Raw genomic sequence first — 12,285 nt, 5'->3', positions numbered from 1 at the left:
GATATTTTGCTGACTATGTCCATAGTAATATTCATTGCATCTGCAACATTCTAAAATATCTTCAATGAAAACCGCAACAACTTATTATTTAGCAATAAAATGCGTAATTGTCCAACAAATTTTACTTACAAGATGGTGCCATTATCTCGCTCCTGTCCGAAATTCTGATTAGAGAATCTGTGCTGTCTGGCTTCCGGCATTTTCAATGAAAGTAATGGTAAGAAGTGACTTGAAATTTGTCAAAACAAGAAAAGAGTTAAAACAATGTTTGCCGACTTATCACCTATAGTTATTATAATTATTATTTTGTAGAATTTTGTAAACGTTTGACAGCCCAATGACTTTTGCAGGCTTATTCGTTTACACATTAGAACGTATCAGACAGCATTAAATATCTTTTTAACTAGAATAAAATGGGAAGGAAATTTAATTTAAATAGACTATACAACATTCATAGAGAGAGAATAACTGAAGAGTGGGAAGGTTCTACATATCATTCATAATTTGTAAAAACACACCGCTAAAATGCAATTTAAAAACCCTGGATCACTTTGCCCTATACCTAATGTTTCTGTTTTTGTTTTGCAGCGTCCAGTTTCCACGATGTCGAGGCGGTGTTGGGTGGGGTCGCCAAATTGCCCTGCGATATCGATCCGGCCATCGTCGGTGACAAAATGCACATTGTCATTTGGTTTAAGGAAGTCGACAATCGAAAAACGCCGATATATTCGTAAGTATACGCCACAAACCTTTATCTTATATATAAAACTAGCGACCCGCCCCGGCTTCGCACGGGTTTAATGCTGATACTAAATTAAATACACTACAGAAAAAATATGAACGTTGTATATAAAAACATAGCGGCCCGCTCCGACTTTGCACGGGCATAAAATATATATGCCTATGTCACTCAATGAAAACATGATTAAAATCGATCCAGTATTTTTGGTTCATTCATTACTGCCCTTGGCCTGCACGCATTAAATTTGGAGTAAAACAATTCCTCTTCCCCTATACTTACTATGAAGATTTCCTGCTATCTTTGGAATATCTAAATTCATACAATTTTTATTACATTACGCATTTTTAAACGCAAATTTTAAATTTGTAATATCTCCGAAAATATTTGTTTAATTTACATGCTGTAAGGAACCATATTGATCTATATTAATTGCACACTGTATTTAAGGTACTTAATTCGATAAGGATTAATGCCGTATTGCTTAAAATAGCTTCGTAAATAAGCCATTTTCTCACGTAAAAAGTAAACAATAAAAATGGTTAATGTGGGTTATCCCTAAAAGATAAACATATACCATCGCGGACTTTTTTGTAGACCTTTTTATGGTGTACAATACTGTAGTACATTAATTTGATCTAACTCGTAGGGTTAGGCAGCGTTTTTGCTAATTGCTAAATAAGCCTAAAAAATAGGTTAATTTACGACATCACGTTAGAAACCTCTAAAATTAGCAATGTTGCCTTAGTATATTATGCATGTATTATACATATAAACCTTCCTCTTGAATCACTCTATCTACTGAAAAAAACCGCATCAAAATCCGTTGCGTAGTTTTAAAGATTTAAGCGCACATAGGGATATAGGGACAGAAAAGGCGACTTTGTTTTATACTATGTAGTGATTCTCATGTCGCAATGTTCGTTCCCATACACCTCCGAAACGGCTTGGCCGACTCTTATGAAATTTTTTCTGCATATTCAGTAGGTCTGAGAATCGGCTCTATCTATGCAAAATCAAACCCCTAAGTTATAAGGGATGTCCACCCCAAAATATTTTTTTTAGTTTTCTGGATATTTTTTTATTATGTGGCATTAAAAAATACATACAACCCAAAATTTTCACTTTTCTATCACCAACCCCTGCTTTTTAATAGTCATTTTAATAATTTTATCATTTTTTATCCCGCTCGCTAACATCAATTATTATCACTTGGTAAGTTTTCCCCTCCATGTATCTACCGGTGTAACTTCTCACCCAGTAAACAGAACGGAGTAGGAATGACAACGAAGATGGTCTCCTATTTCTCTCAAACAATAAACTTTCTCTTATTCTCTCTACAGTTTTCGGCTATTATTAGTGTTTATGCGTGAAGCGTAATAGTCAGACATTTTTGCTATCTCAGTGCAACTCTCATATCAAATATATTCTCAAGTAACTTTATTATATATTTTTTATTTTATATTTATAAAAAGGAGCAATTTTTGCGGCAAAAAAAGTGGACGTTGACATTTTGAATCTGAAGATACAACAGTTATTGCCAGGGGACTTAGTATCATATAAATATATTGACACAGTTTGCGATGCCACTGAAGCTGTATATTTTCCGACAGAGTGGACAGAGTTTTCCTCACTGGATTTGCCAGGCATGCCACCGCATAACTTACAACTGAAAGTTGGATGTCCAATTATTTTGCCTCGTAATTGGTACCCACCACGGCCGTGCAATGGTACTCGATTAGTCATTAAAAAATTAATAAAAAGCATTATGGAAGCCATCATTTTAAATGGCAAGTTTCGAAGTGAAAATATATTAATAACACGAATAACTATTATACCCACAGATGTGCCAATTCAATTTAAGCATATTCAAGTTCTGATTGGCATTTGCAATGACTATTAATAAATCTCAATGTCAAACAATGCATGTTTGTGGCTTAGAATTGAGCACACCATGTTTTTCACACGGACAATACGTTGCATGCTCTCGAGTGAGTAAACCATCAAGTTTGTTTATATTAGCTAAAGACGGACTAACAAAAAATATTGTTTACGCTGTAGCATTGAGATTAATATTATGTAATGAATTAATTATATAAATAATTATTACTTAAAATAAATTATAATGAATTTAAAAAATTAATGTTTGTTGTTTTGTTCTTTTTATATTCCCTCATCGCTCAGAGCTCTCCATGTCATTTGTTCTTTTTTAACCTTTGCCGGGTCAGCTAGTTTCATATATATATATACTCGTCAAGTCCTTGAAAGATAAAAAGAAATAACTTTTCTTTAACATATGAAAATCGGATGGTTCTTCCATCTCACATCAAAATAACGGAATAAACTTTGTATTTGCGGGGAATCAATCAATAACTGGGTCATAAGAAAGCGAACGGTTTCGTTCGATCGACGAAATTGTTTTATATTATTCCAGATTCTCCGCGGGAATTTCCTTCATAGGGCACGATGAAATAAAAAAGCAGAAAACTTAATGACATTTTCGATGGGGTGAGGAGCAGGAAGCGGGAGGAGGTCGGACAAGAAAGCGGTCGCGGAAAAAGACGCCCATTCGCTCGTTCCGTTTCACAAAATATTGAGAATTTGGAAGGGTATCTTAAATGGGTGCAAGCAAAACAGTGTTTTAGTTTGTTCATTTGCGGCTAGGTGACTCGAGGTAGAAATTTGATAGCAAAGCTGAAATTTAACACTTTCTCCCTCAGAAGTCTATTCTAGAAAATAAGAAGGTATAACAGGTCTTTTTGGTTTTTTTTGGCAAAATTTTTTTCTTATTCAATATAATTCCCTTCAAGGGTGATACACTGATTATAGCGACCCTCCAACTTTTTGATACTTTTTTGTAGTACGATTTGTCCTTTGCTTCAAAATAGGCCTCAGTTTCGGCGACCACCACTTCTGTCGACGAGAATTTCTTCCCGGCGAGCATTCTTTTGAGATCTGAGAACAGGAAATAGTCGCTGGGGGCCAGATCTGGAGAACACGGTGGATGAGGAAGCCATTCGAAGTCCAATTCATGGATTTTTGCCATCGTTTTCACTAACTTGTGATACATTGCCTTCGTAAAGCGGCACTTTCTATTTCTTCAAATGCGGCCGTTTTTTTTTTGGCGATTTCGTCCTTCAACTGGTCCAATAATGCTATGTAATAGCCGCTGTGGATAGTCCTTCCTATTTCAAGGTAGTTAATGAAAATTATTCCATGCGCATCCCAAAATACAGACGCCATACCCTGCCAGCCCACTGTTGCATTTTCCATGCTTTGGAGCGAGTTTATCATGTGCATTCGACTCGGATGACTGTCGATTGGATTTCGGAGTGAAATGATGGAGCCATATTTTATCCATTGTCATATATCGATGCAAAAACTCGGGTTTATTACGCTTGATCATATTTAAACACTGCTCCTAATCATCAACACGTTGTTTTTGGTCAAAAGTTAGCTTGTGCAGCACCCACTCCACACAGAGCTTTCTCATACCGAAATATTCGTGAATGATATGGTGTACACCTTCATTTGATATCTTTAGAGTGTCTGCTATTTCATTCAGTTTCAATATACGGCCATTCAAAATTATTTTGTGGATATTTTTAATGTTTTCGTCGGTAACAACCTCTTTTGAACATCCAGTGCGTTCACCGTCTTCGGTGCTCACCAGGTCTAAACTTGGCATACCAATCCTTGATGTTTGATTATGCTACTTCTTTTGATGTTTTTGCTTCAACTGTATTTTTGCCCTTCGAAAAGCAATATTTTATCAACGCGCGAAATCCTTTTTTCCATTTTTCACCATCCATTTTTTTCATAATAACAAAAGTTGCTTCACTCAAAATGCAATAATTTACAAACTAATGATTCGACAGCTGTCAAATTTATACACGCATCTTCTGAGGGTTATACTAAAATATATGCATTTAATTCTAATAGCACCATCTATGTACCTGGGCGAAGACTCTTCAATCGACCTGTTAAAGTACGTGTGTTTATATTTGGTGGAAATAATCAGAAAGTTACTGGATATTTTGGAATTTTTTGGTAATTGTATGCTTCCAATAGAACCAATTCGACTTATATACAAAGAATTTCTGTATTTCTATCGAATTGGACCATTTTTTAACATTGCTGACAACGCAAACTTTATGACGTTAAAATGATTTGTTTAAATCTTAATACATCTCAGGTGTTGAGTCCCAGGATATAGTACCGTTTCAAATAGTATACACAGCTTTCCTAGGGATCCTGCTCTATGTCAGAAATGGCTTTTAGCAATAAATAATGAAAAACTGATGGGAATCTCTTTTGAGGTCTAAAACAATAACAAAAGGCTTTGTAGTGTACATTTTGGGTAGGCTGACTACGAACCAAAATGTGGAAGAGCATTGATTAACAGCGATAAGGTTCCCGGTTGTTATTTAAATTGTAAGTCCTTTATAAGGTTAATTATTTGTAACTGATTTGTAAAAAATAACAAGCCTATATTTTAGCTGTGGCATAGAAGTAGGAAAACATTGATCCAAATATGTCAGGAAATGTTAGTGAGTTTAACAGTAAAGTTATTGAAGCCCGGCAGTATGATAGATGTAATTTGACAAAGCCAGATACTTTTTTTACTTTGTTGGTAAATGATATCTGGGCTGTTCTATTTAATTACCAGATTATGCACAAAAGTTCGCTTAACAAGCAGTCTGTCCAATATTTTATATCCCCAAATGGCTGTATTTTTCAAAACCATCAACTGTATTGAGCATTTTCAACGAGACGTGAGTAGAAGGAAAAGAGTTAGGTGTTTAAAAATTAACAGAATAGTAAAAGGCAAAACGAAACATTTTTATTGCAATATCTAAATATAACACAGCTCATATATAGATGACTACAGATATACTTACAATAAATATTTGGCAAAAAAAGAGTTAAAAAGACATTTCAAAATAACTAGTCTTCAACATATATATTGTACTGTACTCTGTATTTGGCCAAGTTATATCTAAGCTAATATAAAATGTTCCATATTGAATAGCTTATTAAATTTTGTATATTTAAAAGTATAAGCTTTGTGTTAAATCTGTTATATTACGTTTTAATGTATTGTTGTTATAATATATTGTTATTAAACATGGAAAATTCTAAGAATTCTCCTTTTAAATCATATTTGCAATCTAAAATGTACATATATTTAAATAACATGCTTTTTTAAACTTTTTTCGCATTTTTATTTCTACTATTTTTATTACCGCAGTCATTATTAATAAAATATTTTAAATTTCCCACTAATCAAAATGTCAGTCCCGCTCTCTAGTGTCAAATGAACGCGAAACTTGATCACAGGTAATACATGTGAGATACACTTCTAATTCCTCTGTGTTCTGTGTTCTTTTTTTAGAACACTTCAGAGCAATCGCTGCCGTACAACAGGCGACGTCTTACAAGTAAGCGATTCGAGATAATTGGTTGTTCGACTCTGTTCTTTCTCGCACGATTTCGTTCGTGGAACTTTTATTCCCGAAACAATGGAGGTAGTCGTGGACAAGAGCTCTTACTTCTGGATATAACGGTCTCGGGAGTTTTACCTTAATTGCAGGTGTTAAGGCTAATCTACTGCAATTTTCCGCTTCTTGTGTTTAAACTGCTTTACTCAAGTATACCATTATCCATATATTTAAATATTTAATTGACTTTAAATAATCTAGGGCAGACTATACTTGTTTTAAAATAATAGACGTCGATACAAATAATAGGTTGTTCAATAATATTTGTATATAATTAAATATGACATGGATAGTATCCTTTTTTGATTTTTCTGTCTATGTTTTTCTTGCTTGATTATTCTCTCTTTCCTTAAGCAAGAACATTGAACAATATTATTTTAGACGAAGTTTTAGACTTCAGAAATCAATTTTGAATGCACAAGAGCTACAACACTTCGGCGAGTGATTATTTCCACTTTCGAAATCATCTCAGAAGAAATCCAGTCTTACCCAGCCTGGTTACTGGCGTGACCGGGATCATTTTCATTGTCGGATATTACACTCTTGCCTAGGACAATCACAAATATTAAACAATCACAAACCTAAATTTATGACCATGCCCCAGCAGGATTCGAACCCGCGGCTATCGAAAGTAAGTCCTATCGCCTTTACTACTGCGCAACCAAGCCGGCACTTCATTTGATTGTTTCACTTTATCACCATCGATGATGCAGCGGACACGTCAGTTTTAAAGAAACAATAAACAGTCTAGAAATTCAGCTATTTTAATGGCGTTAGAACGATTTTTCACATTTGGTTGCCTCCTAATTAACAAAACAGTACTTGATATTATTGATTGATATTATTATTGTTGTTGTGTCTTTCCTTAAGCAGTAACATTGAACAATATTATTTTGGACGAAGTTTTAGACTTCAGAAATCAATTTCGAATGCACAACAGCTACAACATTTCGGTGAGTGATCCACTTTAGAAATCATCCCAGAAGACATCCAGTCTTACCCAGCTTGGTTACTGGCGTGACTGAGATCAATTTTATTGTCGGATTTTACACTCTTGCCTAGGACATTCACAAATATTAAACAATCACAAACCTAAATTTATGACCATGCCCCAGCAGGATTCGAACCCGCGGCTATCGAAAGTAAGTCCTATCGCCTTTACTACTACGCAACCAAGCCGGCACTTCATTTGATTGTTTCACTTTATCACCATCGATGATGCAGCGGACACGTCAGTTTTAAAGAAACAATAAACAGTCTAGAAATTCAGCTATTTTAATGGCGTTAGAACGATTTTTCACATTTGGTTGCCTCCTAATTAGCAAAACTGTACTTCAAATAAACTCAACTCCCATTATCATATAGGCTTCATAAAATCATATTTTTTACAAATCCTAATATCCCTCAATATCGGTAATATCCCTCTTACTAATTTTTTTTTCATTTGCAAACATTTCATTGAAAATTGGTTTTTTATTTCTCGAACATTGGTTTCTGTCTCCTATTTCCCTAAAACAAATATCATACCTCTTCTTGTTTCTTGTTTATCTTTATGTTTTGTATATATCTTTTCAGTCTTTGTCTCTGTATTGGTGCTTGAATTCTTCTACAATATTTCATTTGTACGTGTTATCTGTTGATAATTGATAGTATTAATTTTTATCTCTATTCTTAATAGCTGTTTCATTGTGTTCCCTAAAGTAGGTTACGCTTCTTATAATTCTAGCCCCTCAATTTTTCTTTTTGTTTCATTAAGGCTAATAACCTTGCTTTAAGAGAATCTGAATTTCTTATTAAAACCATTTTCTCGGTTCTTTTTCAATCGTTCTTTCTTCTATTTTCTTGACTTAATGTATTTTCAATAAACTTATTTCCTCAACCACTTTTTCCTATACTAAACCTGGATATTCTAATAATCTAGACTAACAAAAACAGACAATATAAACTAAGGACATACTGATCATTACTTAGCAAAGTACTTTGTATTTTGTTCATATTGGATTTGATATATTTTTATGTATATTAGAGGTTTAGGATATTAAATGATTAAATTATAGGAGATCAAAAAGTAAAAATACAATCCTGAAAAATATATCTATGAAGAGGAAGGTAGTTCAATACACGAATGAGTGAGGAAAAATGGTGGAAAACACTGAACCAATTCGAAAACATCACCGAATAGATTTAACCCAACATTTTAACTATAAAAATAAAAATAGTAACAAAAATATTTATGAACTGCTACATCTATTCCAGTGTATTGATGTTCAGTGAAAGGTAACTCTGAATACTAAAACGTACTTGTATAAGATTTGTGTTACAAAAACATGTTTTTTTTTATTTAACGACGGAACTTCTATCCAATATTTTTATATCTTGTAATGAAAAGTATGATTAAAATACACCGTTCTTATTTTAACTCTGGAAACATGTTTTATTAATTTTAATTTTTAAATAAAATCTATCAAATATAATTGACATATATTGGAAATAATAGAAATAGACAACAAAACCAGGTGAGGATATTTATTAGGATGTAATACTCTATCATCGAGTCAAAATTTAAAGCCTTATTAATATTAACTATACTACTGATGACTAGTATTGAATACGTAGAAAATTTGAAACCTCTATTATCAGGTTACAGGGTTAAGCTATATAAAAATTACTGTATATATTTCATATATTTACTTTTTATCTAATAACATATTGTTTTGTGGACCGTTAAAATTTAACAAAGCCATTACCACCCATTATTATAGTTATCGATTATTTCGCATTCAATGCAGATATATCATAATTGATGAAAATAAAAAATATACACATCATTAAACCCGAGAATTGAAGCAAAATATATTTATGTTTAATATCTATTTTTTTTTCCAAAACCATTGCAAATTTCTGCCAGATATATTTTATAAATATACTATATTAATTTAATATAATGGCCAAAAACTATTAGTTCATTGAAACCATTAAAATATCAAATAAATTTATTGAAATAAAAAGATTAATTTGTGTTTCTGACAATGCCTCTGAAATTCACAACAGCTAATTATCGATAATAATTCCCAATTATCCAAAAACTAATGAATATTTCCATTATAAAACCTCATAATACTCGGGAAAGGGAGGTTTTATTATAAAAAATGATTATTTAATTTTATTTATAACAAACAAATACGTTTTGTATAGAACTGTAGTAACAGCAAATGTTGGAAGGAAGAACAATCTATTTATACCGTGTTCTAATATATTTTTTACTATTTATGTTGTATTTTTGTTATTAGTTTTATGCTCTTTTTGTTTCTTTAGATGTATTTGTTTTTTTTCAGATGTCTACATTATTATTTCAGTTTAAAAGGCAACTATAGAGATAAAGTGCTACAATATATATTCGTGAAAATATTTTACATAATTTTCTACAGTTTTTTCTGACCATTCGAGAAATATTGCCACACCATGTCGTAAACATAACTTTCATTTATCAATTAAATCATTGATCTATTTCCACACTTCTTCCGTATTTCGAAGCCGGGCGGCATCCAGTCCATGCTTCATGGATCTGAAAAACTCATAATTATAAATTGTTATGTCTAGTGATTAAGCTGGGTATGGCAGATCTTCCCTTTCGAGCTGCAACAATGTATCTTTCACAACTCTTCTCGCAACATATGAAAGAGCGTTGCTATTCAAGGGGATCAGTCGCCATCTTTAACCGACTTCGACAAAGGAGGAGGTTCTATGTACATTTTTGTAATGTATGTTCGCCAATTTATCCGACAATTGTGGGCCGGTTTTCAAAATTCTTTTTTTATTCGAAAGAGTGCACTTCCGTGGTGGTCCCATTGGAATCAAGTCATGATCTGTTGGGGGGAAGGGGGAAATTGAGGGAAACCCTCAAATTTCAAAAACACATACAATGTTTTCACATATTTATTTATCAAAAATAATCATATATTGGTACACTTTGCCGTAATTGGTACACGTAAATAAGGATCTTACTAAAAAGTGAAAAATAAGTAGACTTAGATTTTAAATTTAAAAAAAAAACGTTTTAAAATACAATATCTACATGATAATATTTGTAATAACTAAACAATTTACTACACGTATTTTATATTCTACTGTATACACACCATTTAGTTTAATACCTTCCTAAATCTCTTAATCTATTTACAATTTTATTTTAACTACTACCAATTTAATCACTTTGAAGTCGGTGTCGGTAAATAGATAAATAGATTTGTATCAATAGAATAGTATGTATTAAGCTAAATTGTGTGTATATAGTAGAACACAAAATACGTGTAGTAGATAGGTTAAATAAGGTTTTGGATTATTTTTATTTAGTTATTACAACGATTATTATGTAGATATTTTGTTTTAAAACGTTTTTCTTTTGTGTTAAAAATCTAAGTTTGAGTGAGTCCCCTATTAATTTTTTGAGGTCGGTTCAATTTTTTTGGTAAAAATATTTTATGTTTTATTCAGTATACATTTTCAATATTACATTTTCAATTAATTCATGTGGTAGCTAATTTCAATAATTTGAATTTTACCGTTGCTGTTAAATTAAACTAACTTAAAGTTCTTTGTGAGTTTGATCTAGGTTTTCCTTCCGAAAAAATTTGTTAATAGTTTTTTTACATTGATACTTTTACCTTTCACTTATTGATATCGCTGACTACTGTAAATTAAATATAAATATGTGCGTCAGTGCATTTAGGGATTTGAAGTCTCTGGTATATATTTAAATATTCATCATACGATACTAAAATAAGATATTTTTATGATTTGATGTCATATAGACTAAAGTATTGTTACACTAACATAGTTTATTCAAGATAATCTTTCAAATGAAAATACAACTTGACGAAACATTGAATGCAGAATAAACATATCTAAAAAAAACTACTTCGAATAATAATTGTAATCCCAAGACTCACCTAATTAAGGAAAATCTTATTATTTTCGGCGTATCTCAAGATACTGTAACAAGATAGGTCATTTATCACCGTATTGTTGACAGAACAGAAAATGTCATTTATATAATGTTCAATCAGTGGGGTGTCTCCACGGATTTTCACCATACGTCAATTCAAAAAATCAAGAAAAAATTATATGTTGAGAAGAAGGTTTGTTTTTCTTGACGTTTTTTCTATTGCATGATATTACCAACAGGAAATCTACCACTCGGCTAGTGATTTATATTTGTGTAACAAATCTATCAATCTTCGTAATATTTATTGGAATTTTGGAAGGAATAACGTCTCTATATCTCCCGGGACTTATTTTCAAAAATAATTGAGTTTCTTTCTCTTTTTTAGACTTCTTTTATAGACAAAACAAATTATATATTCAAGAAATATTAAACACATTTTTATTATACAAGATGGAGCCTGTATTTTGATTATTTCAATTATCTAAATAAGTATTTTTTTCAAAAATCGAGATCTGGATAGCCTTTCAAATGTACTACAAATTAATTACATACTCTGCTGTGTATCCATTATTTCATACTGTATTTTAAAATTATAAATTAGATCTTTAAAATGTTTCACGTTTTATTCTTTGACTCGGTTTTCCTAATTCTCTTCACAATTCTCTCCACCTGAATCTCTTCTCAGTTAATTTAACAAAATTATTTGGCTGCACTGATTGTTAAAGTGATTCTGATTAAAGTATATAAACTGATATGGAGGGAGGTTATAAATATAAAGGTTTTTGCTATGTTAAACTAGTCCCTGTTATGGCCTGTTCAAACAAATTTAATAATATTTAAAATTCATTTTCAGTTTCGATGCGAGAGAAAAGCCGTTAAAAGATGGAATACACTGGATGGATGAGAAATACATCGGACAACGAGCTCTTTTTCGATATCAAGAACGACCAGCTATCTTGATGATGGATACTGTTAATTACATACTCTGCTGTGTATCCATTATTTCATACTGTATTTTAAAATTATAAATTAGATCTTTAAAATGTTTCACGTTTTATTCTTTGACTCGGTTTTCCTAATTCTCTTCACAATTCTCTCCA

General features: G+C 32.0%; 1 protein-coding gene across 1 annotated transcript in view; it reads left to right on the top strand.

Annotated features, from left to right (window-relative positions):
- Positions 1–593: 593 nt before the first annotated feature.
- The window catches only part of LOC143196284 (nephrin), a 360,346-nt gene continuing 348,654 nt past the window's right edge, over positions 594–12,285 (top strand). The window contains exon 1 of the mRNA XM_076403953.1: positions 594–730. Within this exon, the coding sequence (XP_076260068.1) occupies positions 675–730 (56 nt within the window). The 5' untranslated portion in view covers positions 594–674. The remainder of the gene's footprint in view (positions 731–12,285) is intronic.

This window comes from Rhynchophorus ferrugineus, unplaced genomic scaffold (assembly GCF_030347505.1).
Source record: "Rhynchophorus ferrugineus isolate W39M unplaced genomic scaffold, kcgeb_rfMv2 rfM4, whole genome shotgun sequence".
NCBI lineage: Eukaryota > Metazoa > Arthropoda > Insecta > Coleoptera > Curculionidae > Rhynchophorus > Rhynchophorus ferrugineus.
The sequence above is the reverse complement of the archived record's forward strand: the minus strand, read 5'-3'. Positions and strand labels throughout refer to the sequence as shown.